This window comes from Trichosurus vulpecula, chromosome 6 (assembly GCF_011100635.1).
Source record: "Trichosurus vulpecula isolate mTriVul1 chromosome 6, mTriVul1.pri, whole genome shotgun sequence".
In the NCBI taxonomy this organism is placed as follows: Eukaryota; Metazoa; Chordata; class Mammalia; order Diprotodontia; family Phalangeridae; genus Trichosurus; species Trichosurus vulpecula.
The window spans coordinates 67,952,574-67,968,335 of NC_050578.1; the positions used below are offsets into that span (position 1 = coordinate 67,952,574).

Genomic DNA, 15,762 nt, shown 5'->3' on the forward strand with positions numbered 1-15,762 from the left:
TATGAATCAGTAACAGTACTATTTTATATGGTGGCAATATCCTAATGGTCCACAAGATCACTCTGTATGTTGCTTTTTTAAAGTCTCTGTGTCTTTAGCTTTTTTTCTGTCTCTTTGAGTAGCTGCCTTTCTCTTCACGTGTCTGTGGACGTCTCTTTGTTGATCTATCTCTGTATTCTTTGTGTGTGTTTCTCACTGTCCCTCTGATATCTCTTTCTGGCTCTCCATCTTTTTTTCCGTCTTTATGTCTGAACAGTGTTAAACTTCCTGTTGCTAATTGGAAAAAGTAGATAATTAGAATTTTCATATTTTTCTGGTAGAAGACATCAAATTAAGTTGTTCTTAGGTGGCCACTTCATTTGTTGTATTACCTTGGGAAAGTCGCTTAACTTCATTTTGCTTCTATGTAAAGTAGAGATGAAAATACTGTGTCTGAAGTAAATACCCCTTAGAAAGTGGTGTTAACATGAATTCTTGCATTCATCTGTGGCTCTCAATAGGAAAAAAAGTTTCCAATCCTCTACTCTACATGAATTTACTCAATCCTGAGTGTGGATCATGCAGCCCAGATTTTAATAACATCTAGCTCCAGATCTTTGATCCTAGAATCTCTCCAATTCCACAATTGCTAAATGAAATGTGGGATTCAAAATAAACCCTAACCCAAATCCTGCCATCTGATCCTTGGGAGATTTTTCCTTCAGTGCAATAATCAAGCCTTTCTATTATAATTGTTTATTTTATTTATATTTTATTATAATTTATAATTATATGTTATATACTACATAATATATTACATATATAATCATATATTATATGTAATTTATAATACATAAATATAATTTATACTGTTTATTATAATTGCACTATGGAAGTAAGTTTCTAAATTCTGAACAGAGGGAGGAATATACCACAAAAGAGTTGAAATTGCCTTGCTTCATTAATTATTCAGTTTTGCCTTAGTTGAATTGTACCAACTTTCAGCAGCAAGTGGTTGTTTGATTCTTTGTGTTTATTGAAGGTTTGCAAATCTGGGTATACTTCATGTGACAAAGAAAAAAGTATATGAAACATTGGAAGCACGGATGACAGATGCCTGTATAAGGGGATATAATCCGGGACTTTTAGTGCATCCAGAACTCAACTATTTGCAACCAGAAGGTGGTGGAGAAAGACAACTCACAGGTGAATCTCCCAATCTCTCTCTGTCTCTGTCTCTGTCTGTCTCTCTCTGTCTGTCTTTCTCTGTCTCTCTCTCTGTCTCTGTCTCTCTCTGTCTCTCTGTCTCTCTCTGTCTCTCTCTGTCTCTCTCTGTCTCTCTCTCTCTCTCTCTCTCTGTGTCTTTTACCTTTTTTCCATTGGACTTACATGTTTCAGGCCGCTGACTCTTGTCGTGGATGCCAGAGGAGGAGACCCAAGACAAATAGGTTTCTTTTTGGATGGTTTTATCTTGTTTTTTTTTTTTTCATAATACCACAGGTTGTCAGAGCTTGATATGATCTGAGCAGTTGTCAAGTCCAGCTGTCACATATGAGCTCACTGAGGAAAATATTGGCTAAATACCTTGCCCAAGATTTGTAACAGCATCAGGATTTGAATTCAGGACTTCTGATTCTAGATAGAATGCTCTCACTAATGTGGAGTCAGGAAGACCAGTATTCAAATCCTGTCTCTGACACTTAATGGTTGTGTGACTGTGGACAAACCACTTAACCTGTCTGAGCTTCAGCTACCTCATCTGTAAAACTGAATAACACTGATAGTCATTTACATCCCTAATTTGTGAGATTCAAATGAGATACTGTATTTAAAATTCTTTTCAGGTACAATCAAGATACCAGCTCTTATTATAGGAGCATATAGGAAAATGCGCATTTACGCTGTACTCTTGAGCAAAGCCGAATTTAAGTAGCTCAAAAGAAATATGAGATGTACAGATTTAGAGAATCCACCTCCAACGTTCACAGGGACTATTTATGCCTGACCTATGGTAGAGCATTCCAACCTCGTGTTGGCCTGATCAGCCACAGTTGGACACATTATAAACTTGACTCAAACATAGTGATGTCATTTTGGTCCTCTTTCAGAACGGATAGCAACAAACCTATCATATAGGGAAACTCGAATTTACATAGGAGATATGAAGACGAAAAGTTTAAAAGGATATGTTGAGTTGCAACTGTTCTGTTTACTTTCTTCAGTTGCTCTGTTGACATAAATAATCCTGTATCCTGTATTTTAGGAACATCTGCCAGAAACTATTTTATTTAATTTGACTTCATTCTAAATCCACACATTTCTAACCTAGTGAGAGAAATGTCCAAAGCAGCATTACCCTTCCCTCCCGGGTCCCCACCCCTACCCTCCCCAGTTAATTAGAGGTAGTATTTATAGGAATTTTGAGGTAGTATTTATAGGAATTTTGATCAAAGAAAAATGACATAATATGTTAAAATAGTTTTGAGTTAACATTCCAGAACAATAGTCACTACTCAGTTCCTTCCTTGACACTCCCCACAAGTGTTTTCCTGGAGTAATCAGCAGGCACCTCTTCTCCCTGTGATCAATATCTTAATCTTTCCTGAATGGCTGAAGATGGGCTGGGGATAGGGAAGGCAATGATTTTAACTGGACAGGAGACTCCTTGTTCAAAGTCTGATTTCTACCTTTAATCGATTTCCCTAAGAAAGCCTGCTTTTTCCTGGCCTTTTAATCACACTTTTAAACTAGAAAAAGTCTAGAAAGGTTTTTAGATGAGGGCAATACTTACATCTTTTTAAAAAAAATTCAATATTTTTTCCCATTACAGAAATATTTACATCTTAAATATTTCTAGGGAGACTGACAAGGAAGTTTTTAAATGTGCTTCCATCCCTCAAAAGCATCACATTTAAAGTGCCCTCCCCCTTCCTGAGTTTCCATTGCATGTGGAATAAATGACCTACTCAGTTTGTTCTTAGACAGGGAAAAGGAGATCATCCGACAGGCAGCTCTCCAGCAAACAAAAGAGATGGACCTGAGTGTGGTCCGGCTGATGTTCACGGCCTTTCTTCCAGACAGCACAGGCAGCTTCACAAGAAGACTGGAGCCCGTGGTTTCAGACGCAATCTACGATAGCAGTAAGTACACATTCTCTCATGTGGCTCCTTATGTGCAAATCTCACCCTTCTTAACTGAAAAACCAGCCTTTCTTGGTGTGTGAATTCAGTCCATCCGGTGCCACAGAGAAGCCTGGCAGGAGATTCAGTTGGTCCTCTGAGAGGAAGAAAGCACTGTCAGTTTTCCTTTGGGATCCTGATAAGATGATGTGAGAAAAGTATTGTTAAGTTCCCTCCCTTCACCTTATTACTATTTCTTTGCCACCATGTATTCAAATGAGTACTGAAGAAATGTTTGTGCAATTGAAATACTAAGAACCACTTACTTGCCTGAGAATGCACTTCAAGCAAGCATTTCAGTCTGTGACAGGGACAGACCACTTTTGGCCAAGTTTTTTTTTTTCCCAGAACTACACTGTTCACCCAACTGTTTACTTGACCTAGGTGTATGCTGTGGCATCCCCCAGGCAGAGATCTGCCAACCAAATTCATCAAGAGACTTGTAGGCCCATCAAGATTTTGTGGCGCTTGGGCTAAGTAGCAAAGTCCTCACCTTCCGATTGTCCCACAGACAGGTTTCTCTCACGATTGATAACGTGTTTAAAGGGAACTTGGAGGTTTCTAAAAAGGCAAAGACTTCTCTATTAGAGATCACCATATAGCACAGCTGGGAGCAAAGAAGGAAGCTTTGTATCGTACCATTTACCACACTGAAACCTTTGCCCTTAACCACACAGAGCCTTAATTTAGTTTGAGGGGAAAATAACATTTCTGTTTTCCTTGACTTGAGAATAGGAATTGTCAAATAGTTTAACTGAATTTTTTCCCTCAACACTCTAAAGGTGCTATCAACCTTAAAGTCCTATCAGACAAGTGATACTATATGCCAGCACAATGCCAGGTACATAGCTGGCATTTGCAACTTGTTGGTCATAGGGCAGCTAGATGGCACAGTGGATAGAGTGCCAGGCCAAGAGTCAGGAAGACTCTTCTTCATGAGTTCAAATCCAGCCTCAGACACTTACTGTTTGTGTGACCTGGGCAAGTCACTTAACCCTGTTTGCCTCAGTTTCCTCATCTGTAAAATGAGCTGGAGAAGGCAATAGCAAACCACTCCAGTATCTTTGCCAAGAGAACACCAAATGGGGTCACAAATATGACTGAAAAACAACTCAACAACAACAAAAACTTGTTGGTTGATGGATCTATGATTGAATTGAGAACCCCCTAACTAAGTGATCAGAAACTTGTCTAAGATAAGACTTGGAATAAGGCAGACTAATATATATAGGAAAAATCTTATCACTCTCTGTACCCTCCTCATCCTCCTGTGCCCTGCCTCCATAGGTGTGTAGTGGGAATGAATAAATTAAAGCATTTCCTCATGCTTAAAGGCACAGTGCTTGGGGCTTGAGAAATAGTTGACTTAAAGCCCAAATAGAAATCAAACTCTTTGACAGAAGTATTTTCATTTTGTTATTCTTAATCCACTTAAAATATCTTAGGTGAAGATGAAATTCTTTTTGAAATTTCTTGACCCCTTTTGCAAAAAGGGCCTTATCTCACTTAGAGCCTTCTGAAACCTAGGCTAAACTGTGGTTTTGTTACTATTCATTCTGCCAACAGAAGCCCCCAATGCCTCAAACTTGAAGATTGTAAGAATGGACAGGACAGCAGGCTGTGTGACTGGAGGGGAGGAGATTTATCTTCTTTGTGATAAGGTTCAGAAAGGTAAGGGCCTGTCTGGGCTTCAGAGGTGGAACATAGTTCAGACCAAGGGTGATTGTGAGGTATTTCTAACACTTAGCAAATTGTATTCCTTTTTCTTCTTGCAGTGTATTCTACTTGCATCAGATTTATTAAATGGGACTTGGGATCTGATCACATCTTACTTATATGTCTCCTCCTAAACTGGCCACTTGAGTCATTTGTTTATTTTTTTTCTTTCCTTCAGAACTCTAAAGTGATGCAAGCGTATATTTGCATAATTTGTTTCTCATTAATAAGATTTCAGTATCTTTTCATCTACTGATTGATTTGTTTGAGACTCTGCCCTAATTCATCAAATATTAATGATTTAATGGACTGGAGAAAACTTTCCCGTTGGTATTTACTCTTCATTCCTTATACCTAATAAATACATTAAATTACAGAACTTATGTAATTTGTTAACAAATGAGGACAATGATTAGGAAAGTCTTATGTAACTACTTATAATACTGTAACTGTGGACTGTGTCCCAGGCTATGGCACCTCAAACCCTCAAATGACTCCCCCTCACTTGTCTGGAAACTTAGTTTCACCCCATTCGGGTCCTTTCTAGATTCAGACATCTTCAGAATCTTCATATGTCTCTTAGTCCATTGTTCTTGGCTTCTCTTGGATAATAACAGAAAAACAGTCTTCCCAAAATGCACTGTGCTCACCATCTTTTCTCAAATTCTTCCTAGGATTCTCTTTAAAGGTTTCTTTATAACATCACTTTTACAGTTCTGATGAGGAAGGAGTTTTATATCACCTTTTCCCTCTCTGTATTCTCCTTCATAGATTGTCATGCATTATAAACAAAGCACACATCTTTCTGGGACTCCATAGGGAGAACTTTATTTCCAGGCTCCTTTCAATTGATTCTTTTAAAACTTCCAGAACATGCTGCTTTGCTAAATATTCACTTGGAGCTTTTTGGGGCTCTTAAAGTATAGTAACAATGTCTGCAGTCCCTGTGAGATTGACATTTGAAACTAGGTTATGTACTCACAGATTCCTTAAAACATTTGCTAATCTCACACCCTGACCACCTCTGTTATTTTCAAACAAAGCTTATTCATTTTTCATTCTGATAAGAATAAAAAGAAGGAAGGAATAGTAACAATCTAAAGGCAATAAATGGAGACTCAGATGTATTTCAGTGATGTAAATGTTACAGTCTATGACCTCAATTCTGCCAGAATGAGTAGGGACTGTCCCACCTCTTACCCCCTCCCACAGTGAATAATAATGGTAATGTAGTAGTCATTTGTTTCCAACATAGTGAGAGTCATTACAAAATTTTCAAAAAGGCAAAAAGTTAATTTTAAAATTGAAAATAAAAATAAAGGCCAAAAGTTGCTATAATTTAATTTGTTTTTTTTTTAATTCAATGAGGAATTAAGATAAGATGGAATGTGAAAAAAGTCAGTGGATCTCAAACATTCTGTGCAGTCACTGTATACTCAGCAGGTACCAGCAGTTGTTCCAGAAGTTTCTTGGCTACTAACTTACCAAGAGAAAGTAGCAAATTTTTGAAGGTCACATCAAGCATAACAGATTAGCAAGAATAGAGATAGATTATAGCGTGTTTTGAAATGATATCTTTCCAACTCTGTGATTCCTTCATTTTTAACCTGCTTATAAGACATAATTTTTAAAAATCCGTAAAGAGGTGTAACTCTTTTATAGATGACATCCAAATTCGATTTTATGAAGAAGAGGAGAATGGTGGATTCTGGGAAGGCTTTGGAGATTTTTCTCCCACAGATGTTCACAGACAGGTAAAGAGATGTTTTGATATTTTTTGAGAGGTATATCACTATGATTTGATAGAGAACTAGAAATGCTAGCTCTATAGCAATAAAAGAAAAAAAATTGGGGGAACGAACATAGCCCATTAACAAGCATTTATTAAGCACCCACAGTATGCTGGACATTATGCTAAGTCCTGGGGATACAAAGAAAGACAAAATAAATGAAAGAATGAACTGTGTCAAGAAGCTCATAGTCTTCATGGGCAAATGAAACAAGATTATCACTTTAGTATATTTTCGAGAGACAGTTTGGGGTAATTAAAAAGCACAGTGATCCTGGAATCACAATTTCTGAATTTCAGTCTCAGCTATGACACTTAGTAGTTCTGTGGCCCTGTATCAAATCCTTTATCCTTTTTAAACCTCAGTTTCCTCATCTGCAAAATTGAAGGGATAGGATATGAAATGCTTTTTATAGGGTTGTTGTATAGGAAGTGTTCTGTATCCTTCAGGTGCTCCATAAGCATGAGCAGTTATGACGAAATCTAACCCTTTGTCTTCACAAAAAGAATTGGATTACTCAAAAACATTTGTTTAAAACCTGTGGCAAAACACTTGAAATAACTGTGAGGGTTTGTTTTTTTTTGCCCCCAGAAAACCATTTATCATATAAGTCCCCATTAACCTCTGATTCTCAGACCCTATGACAAGTCTTTGGTATGCCTACCTGTTTCCTTCCTTGATGAGCCATAGGCAGTGAGTCTCTGTACTATTCTAAAAAAATTAGTTTTAATTTATGGAATAAAACAAGCATTTCTATAAAAGAATAATAAAAAAAATGATTGCACATGAAACTGCAAATCTGTTATATACAACTTGCTATTCCTTTTAAATATATAATAAAGTTGTTATGTAAATTTATTTTTCCCTTTTTTCCTTCCCTCCCCTTCCCCCCAACCTAGAGATAGCTATTATTAGACAAAAATATGCATATATATGTAAAATAATTCTGTGCATCTATTTATCAGTTCTTTCTCTGGATGCAGATAGTGTCTTCCTTCATATGTCCTTTGTACTTAATTTGGGTATTTATAATAGTCAGATTGACTTAGTCGTTAAAAGCTATTCTCTTCTCACAAGAGTGGCATGCTTGAACCTATAAATAAATATTTGTTGTTCAGTCATTTCAGTTGTGTCCAATTTTCATGACCCTATTTGGGGTTTTCTTGGCAAAGATACGGAGTGGCTTGCTATTGCCTTCTCTAGCTCATTTTACAGATGAAGAAATTGAAGCGTATCAGGTTAAGTGACTTGCGCAGGATCACAAAGCTAGGAAGTGTCTGGGGTCATATTTGAATTCAAGTTTTCCTGGCTTCAGTCTTGGTACTGTCTAACTGCCCCTATAAATAAATATGAAATCTGCTAAAGGAAACTTCACTGAAAAGTCTTTCTTTTCAGAGGTGGTTTTCAGACTCAGGTCCTCTTCTAGCTAGTATATTTTATCCCATCATGAAGTGAGAAAGGTTGTCCGATGATTGATAACTTAGCGTATGTTTAAAAGCTTAGAATTTGGGAAGTCCAGTGCTGAGAAATATTGATTATCATGAAGGGAAAAGAGGTTTTAAGGGCAGAGAGACGTTAGACCCGTCATCCAGTCCTCCACACTCCCCTCCCCAAAGGGAGAAAACTCCGTGCCACATGCCACCATGCCACAATGTCTCTATCCCAGAAGCATATTAGAGCATATGTGTTTTCAGGCCTCATGCTATTTGGGGGAGTGTAGTTGAGTTTTCAAAGTGTAAACACAGGAGCACATTTGATTTCTGGAGTGGTGCCTCCTGGGCAGCTACCCTTTATCTCTCTTGCTTTTTCTCCCATTTCCCCTAACTAATTATCTCAGTGCTGTTAGAACCAGTTATAGCAGGCTCTTAGGGCTGATATGGAAGAGGGAGAGAATGGGCTGCCGATTTATTGGACCATCTTAAAGATGTGAAATTTATACATATGGGCATGACCAATTTTAAAACATTGGGAAAAATTGAACAATATGAATTAGCCTATTTTGGTCATTTAAGATAACTTTTTTATTCAAAAATTTACTGAGAGAAAGAGAGAGAGGCCACCCATCCTTATCCTATATGAACCTGGATGTCTGTGTCTTGCAGTTTGCCATTGTATTCAAAACTCCAAAGTATAAAGATGTCAACATCACCAAGCCAGCCTCTGTATTTGTCCAGCTTCGGCGGAAATCTGACTTGGAAACCAGTGAGCCAAAGCCTTTTCTGTACTACCCAGAAATTAAAGGTAAGTCATTTTTGTCTCTTGCAAACATTTCTTTAAAACATGTAAATATGGCATCTGTCTGGATAGTTTCATGATTGCCGGTCCCCTGGAACCCAGGTGTCCATTTTCCAGAGAAAAGCCAAAAGAAATGCTATTTTGGCATTCCCGTATTAAGCAAATTTTAATCATATTATGCTGTCCAAGCTTATTTGAGATCTCAGGGTTTTGTGATGGACTTCCCCCAAATACATAACACTATGTTCATAAAATCAGCAAAGATTAAAATTGGCGGCATATTCAAGGGAAAACTCTGCTAATTGTGCCATGGAGCAAAAAAAGGAAAATACAAAACTGGGGAAACATTAAATGCATCCTGTTAAGAATGCTTCTGGAATGATTGTTTTAGAAATTTCTCTCATGGGATGTAGATTTGTAATAATTATGTTTAGGAACTAATCAACAAACATTTCCTACCAAATGCAAGGCACTATTCTAGGGGCTGGGGATGCAGACAGAAATGAAACAGAACTTGCCCTTCAGGAGCTTCCATTCTATAGGAGGAAACTATATATATACACATATATATACTTATAAATATATAATATACAATGATATATATTATTATATATGTTACATATAATAATATGATAAAATATATAATTAATATAGCATACAATGATATAGTAAACATATTATTATATCTGTCATATAGGATAATAATTTAATAAAATATGTAATAATAAATATATAACATAGTTAAAGAATACAGCAAGAAAAACCTCCAGCACATTAGTTGGAACTCCCTGTGGCAGATTTTGAGAAGGCCATAGAGGACAGTTGCACAGACTAGGCAGGGATGGATGAGTTCCTTTCATCAGTGTTGAATGTTGATTTCCCAAACTGATGAGATTACGGGTGCATTTGAGTATGTATACTCAAATACGCATACACAAAATAAATTCCAGGTAATTTTTTTTGGGGGGGAATGGAAAGGAGAAATGGTAGTAGTAGCAGATACAGGAATCAAGAAAGACCTTATATAGGAAAGAGGTGACATTTTATTGGGGCTATTTGGTTTTTAAGGTGACTAAGGATTCTAAAAGTCAGAAATAAGGAGGGAATACATTCCTAACCCAGGAGCAGTCTGTGGAAAAAACACAGAGAAAAAAGATGGAATGCTGTGTAGGAGGAAAAACAAGAGGATTTTTTTTATAGCAAAGATAAACAAACATTCTTTAAGGGCTGGTGCTGAACCTAGTCTTATTTAACATTTTCATGAATTATCTGGAATGGGTAGTTCATGGTCAAATTTCCCAGTTTGCAGATTATGTTAAGCTCTTCTGGGTGGAGAAATCCTACAGGTTTGAACTGTCAGATGACAATAATATAATAACTAGTATTTATACAACACCTTCTACATGCCGGAGACTAAGTGCTGTACAAATATTAGGTCATTTGATTTGTTTGAGAGGAAGCCCTCATCTGGCTATGTAACTAGGCAGGAAAGGGACAGGGGAGTTCGATTTGAGGAAATGGAAAGAGAGAAATTATTCATATTTTACTATTTATTAGGATAATGGACTCTAAACCCATGAGGTTTTTGTTTGTTTGTTTTGGTCTGGACCTTTGACTCATAATTAATTGTCAGGAACTCTCAGTGAGAAAACTCCATCTCCAGACACAGTGTTGAGTGCAGGAGAACTGCCTGGAACACTCAGAGATTATTTGTGATTTGTCTAAGGTCTCTCAACTAGTACGTGTCAGAGGCTGGACTTGTATTCAGATCACATGACCTCCATTATAGTCCAGGAAATAGACTGGAGAGTTATTGCTAAAAATTCTGAGAAGACATTGGGCTGATTGGTTACCAACCAAAAGTGCTAGACATTATCAGAAATATATACTTATACATACATACATATACATATGCAATACATACATTCATATATGTATATATGTGTGTCTATATATACACAAAACCCTCCCAAATTATCACCAATATATGTGTATGAGTAGGTGTGTATACACACTTATATACAAAACCCAAAACATAACCCTATAATGGCACAAAATCATACACATACCCTTGTAACATTGTGTGCTTTTCTGGTTGTCGACCTTAAGAAAGACATAAGGGAAATAGACAAGTACCAGGAAGGTCAACAAAAATCATTTAAGAGAATGAGAAGAGTCACTGTATGGAGAAGGAGTGAAAAGATCTAAACTGAAAACAAAAGCTAAGAGATAGTATGATCAAACTTCATATAACTGTGGATGAATATAGACTTTAAGAATCAATGCATGAAAACTAGTGGTACCCTGTAAAGTTTGAAAGAGAAAAGATCAGGAGAAATACAATTAATAAATAATAGCTAGAATTTACATTGTACTTTACAAATGTCTTATTTTATATTCATAACAACCCTGGGAGGTACTATTATCATGGATGAACAAACTGGGGCCAGCTGAGGTTAAGTGACTTGCCCAGGATCACACAGCTAGTAAATTTCTGAGGTTGAATTTGAATTCAGGGCTTAGTAATTCGAGGTCCACCAGCTACCTATTCCATTTTAGATATCAGGTAGTACTTTTAGAAATTGGGTTGCCATAAGAAATAATATTGGCTGAAAATGTAGTTTCAAAAAAGGTTTTACTAGAATGATGGCTATCTGATGTGTAATAGATTACTAAAGGAAGCCTAGATTTTTGGGGGGAGGGAGGAAAATCCATCTCAAAGCATCATGGTGTAAATAGCAAAGGTCACCAGACCAAAAGTCAAGATACTTGGCTGTGTGACCTTGGGCAGATCACTTAGTTTCTGGGCCTTTATGGTGCTGGCCTAAATGATATCTAAAGTTCTATCTGGGCCCAATATTTCCACAATTTCTCTGACCATTAAGATTATTTTCAAGATGGGTAGCTGTGACTTTTCACAATAATGCATTCCCTTGCTATGCTTTTCAGAGAGAGATTATAGGGCTAAATAAGCCAGGATCCTGGCCACCATGCTTATGTTCAGTCCCAAGACAGATTCAGAATGATGGTCTGTGAATATAATGAGGTCGATTATGTGGGATTCATTGTGTGAATTGCTTTTAGTTGAAATAAATCAAATATTTGTTATGGAATTTAATAGTAATAGAGATATTTATTGTTAGGGAATCTATTTTATTTTTTAAAATTGCCTCCAAATTTCCCATTTTTCAGACAAAATGCATCTGATAAAGAGCAGTGGTGTGTGCTAAGCAAAATGCATCAGAAAACCCAAACTTCTGCTTTGGTCTCCTTTGAGATTCCATCTATTCTTTAGAATTTACTGGGTGATGGACATTTCCATCTTGTTCTTCAGGCTTCTCTACCTGGTCAAGGACCAGAGCACTATGATGTACAAACAGCAATATTTAAGATGAGTAATGAATTGGCCTTTTAGTTCATCATGGTAAAATTTAGGGGGAAATCAACAAACCCATTAAAAGTTGTGAAATCACATTGAAAGTAGTGAAGTGAACTTCCCCAGATCCAGGTTCACTCATCTCTAAAATTACACATCAGTGTAGTTTCTACAGGTGGTGTATTTCCTCAAAAGTTGGCCAGCCCTGGCCCTTTTCCTCTTGAAGCAATCCCTTAAAATATCCGGGCTTGGTTTTAAAAATCATCATCATCTTTCCCTGATGACTCCAGGGACCAGAAGGAGATGTTCCTTTATGACTAGGTTTGAGCTGTCTCCCTCCACTTCGTGAGTTATCATAACCCACGCCATAATCCTTTCTTCATCTCACCCTCCTCCACGATCAGTGCCTATGTCGATTAGTTTGCTTTAAAAGAAGTAGTAATCATAAATGACAATTATAATTTTGTTGTTCGGTCATTTCTGACTCTCCATGACCCCATTTAGGATTTTTTTGGGGGAAAGATACTGGAGTGGTTTGCCAATTTCTTCTCCAACTCATTTTCCAAAGAAGAAACTGAGGCAAACAAGGGTTTGTATAGTACCTACTGTATGCCAGGCACTGTGCTAAGGGCTTTACAAATCTTATTTCTTTCGATCCTCACAAAAGTTGGTGCCAGTTTTATCCCTATTTTACAGTTGAGGAAACAGGCAATCAGGTTAAGTGACTTACTCAGGGTCACACAGCTAGTGAGTATCTGGGACTGCATTTGAACTGGGCTCTTGACTCCAGGCCCAGTGCTCTGTGCACTATTGTGCCACCTAGCTGTACTGAAAAGTAGCGTGGAATAGAGGATAGAGAGCCTGCCTCAGAGTCAGAAGACATGGGTTCAGGTCTCTGATTAAACAGGCTGTGACTTTGGGCACATCATTTAACCTCTTAGTGCCCCAGGCAGCTCTGTGAGTTTTAGAGCAAATGCTGATAAAGGAGCTTTATTCTAGATGGGAATTTATTATACCCAGTGAAATAACAGGTCCAGTTTTTTGTTTGTTTGTTTTCTTTCTAGAGTGGGCCTAGAAATCTGTCCCTAGCTGAAAGTACAGCAGCCTCTCCTGGCAGATTTGACCTGCTCTGTTTCCATCTAGGCACCCAGCTTGGTGGCCCCTCTCCAGGGGTTCACTTTTGGAGCCAGACTCCTTGCAGGCCTCCAGTTGGTTTGAGCCCCACCACAGCAGCTCAGAACGACCCTGTTTGGTGACCCTGCTGTCTCAGCCTCCTCTTAGAACAAAAAATCACAGGCAGTCTGCCACTCTGCCCGCTCCAGGCTTTAAAAAAAAGGAAAGAAAAAAGAAGAATCACCAATGTCTTCTGCCTTGTCCATTTCTAAACATTGTAGTCTCATTCATCTTAGTAACTATGGCAAAGTTAGGAACTCTTGCAAGAAGAGTTGGGGACCACTGTGGGTCCTCAAAGTGTTGGTAGAACTTGGGTGTGTCCTTTCTTGTGGTCTCACTGTATCTGTTACACAATTTGGTTACCCTCTGGAAGTACTAATACAGTGCTTCTTGAAATCTAGTGTCTCTTCTCTGTAAGTACTTTCAATTTCCCTTTAAAGTGTTTAAAAATATATTCAGTGTTGATATTCTCTTTGTGGCTCCTGGTATCAACGAATTCAATCTTTTTTAATCTTTTTTTTCCCTCTTTGGTTTCTCTTCTTCCTTCTTTCTCTGTCTCTGTCTCTCTCCCCCTTTCCCTTTTCCCCATCCTTCCCTCACTCCCTCCCTCTCTCCTCCTCCCTCCCTCCCTTCTTCTCTCCTTCTCCCTCCCTCCCTCCCTCTTTGTCTCTCTGTCTCTCTCTCCCTCCCTCCCTCTCCCCCCCCCCCCGCCTCTCTCCCTCTCTCTCATCAAATACAGATAAAGAAGAAGTCCAAAGAAAACGACAAAAACTCATGCCCAATTTTTCAGATAGTTTTGGTGGTGGGAGTGGCCCTGGAGCAGGAGGAGGAGGGATGTATGGTGGTGGCGGTGGAGGCAGTGGGAGTGGAACGGCTGGCCCAGGTGAGAATACTATCCAGCATCTCAATACAGAGATATACAACACAGATAATACAATCAATTTGCATGGAGACCACATTTCCCCACTCCTTTTCCCCCAGTCCAGCTTATAGAAAACCCATGTGTGGTGTAGAAGCAGTACTATTTTTCATTACATAACTAAATGTGTTTTTCCTTTTGATGAGATCTCATTTTAGGTATGGAGTTAATATATTAAGCCTATATTTGGACTATATTTGGGGTAAAACGTTCTTTTCCTACAGAATAAGGCTGTGGGTTAGATTGTGTTTTTTTCTGTATTCTCTTGTATTCCCCATGCAATATCATGGAACCTCCTTTAAACCAAAGATGTTTGAGTTAGGTAGGGCTATCATAACCTACCATTAACATGTCTTCTTAATTATTCGAGAAATGGGTCACCTCTCCCTATCCGCCACATACATACACACACAACTCCCAAACTCAGGAAGGGTAGCTCACAGTTAATATTTTTTGTTTGCTTCACAACAATCCCATGAAGTAGGTAGCGCCAGTATGATCATCTCCAGTTTATTCAGGGAGAAACAGAAGCCCAAGAGGTTCCCTATGGTCACACATCTCCTAATTAATGGAACAGTGGAAGATCAGAAATTTTGTAGAAGTGGAACTCTGGTGTCAGTGACCGCCCCTCCCCCAAACTTTCTGGAGCTTTCTGATTTACTGTAGAGGCCCATATCATCCACCCCAAGGATGAGCCCTGTTGGTAGTGGGGGAGAGGCGTCATTGTTGACTTTTGACTAAAAAAAATTATAATGGCCCATTTTTATTTCCCTTTGCCTTTTTAGGATATGGCTTTGCTCCCTATGGATTTTCTTACGGTGGAATTCCCTTCCATCCTGGCACAACCAAGTCTAATGCTGGAATGAAACATGGTAATGAACGCTTTGTAATGTTAAGGGAAGAACAAAAAAAAAATCCACAAACACCAAAAGAAGAAAGGTGTTTATAGTTTTACCAGAATAATAAGTTTTCTACTCACATCTTGAAGAACAAGACATTTTGCTAAAGGTTGTGTGGAAGTCACAGAATTATGGAGTGGGAGGAGACCTAGAGAGAGCCGGGTAGGCTAGTATGTACCTTCACAACAGTCATTCTCAAACTTTTCATTTTTGGACCCCCTTACACTCCTTAAAATTGTTACAATCTTTAAAACTTACAATCTTTTTATAAATCTTTAAATTTAAATTAAATTAAAATTTAAGATTAAATTAAAATTAAATTAAAATTTAAAATTAAATTAAAATTTAAATTAAATTTAAATTTTATAATCTTTAAAATTATTGAGGATACAAAAGAGATACACAATTATTTATACAGGTTCTGTTTATCTATCAACACTTTCTGTAGTATATGGTAAAACTGAACAATTTAAAATATTTTTAATTTGCTTAAAAA

The 15,762-nt window shown here is 37.8% G+C and overlaps 1 protein-coding gene across 4 annotated transcripts in view; it reads left to right on the top strand.

Moving 5' to 3' along the window:
* The window catches only part of NFKB1 (nuclear factor kappa B subunit 1), a 173,330-nt gene that overhangs the window by 129,500 nt on the left and 28,068 nt on the right, over nucleotides 1-15,762 (top strand). For 3 of the 4 annotated variants that reach the window (XM_036763810.1, XM_036763808.1, XM_036763809.1), the window contains 7 exons: nucleotides 1,022-1,185; nucleotides 2,961-3,119; nucleotides 4,725-4,829; nucleotides 6,537-6,628; nucleotides 8,767-8,905; nucleotides 14,188-14,331; nucleotides 15,153-15,239. In XM_036763810.1, the coding sequence (XP_036619705.1) occupies nucleotides 1,022-1,185; nucleotides 2,961-3,119; nucleotides 4,725-4,829; nucleotides 6,537-6,628; nucleotides 8,767-8,905; nucleotides 14,188-14,331; nucleotides 15,153-15,239 (890 nt within the window). The remainder of the gene's footprint in view (nucleotides 1-1,021; nucleotides 1,186-2,960; nucleotides 3,120-4,724; nucleotides 4,830-6,536; nucleotides 6,629-8,766; nucleotides 8,906-14,187; nucleotides 14,332-15,152; nucleotides 15,240-15,762) is intronic. The other variant, XM_036763811.1, reaches the window with a different exon arrangement.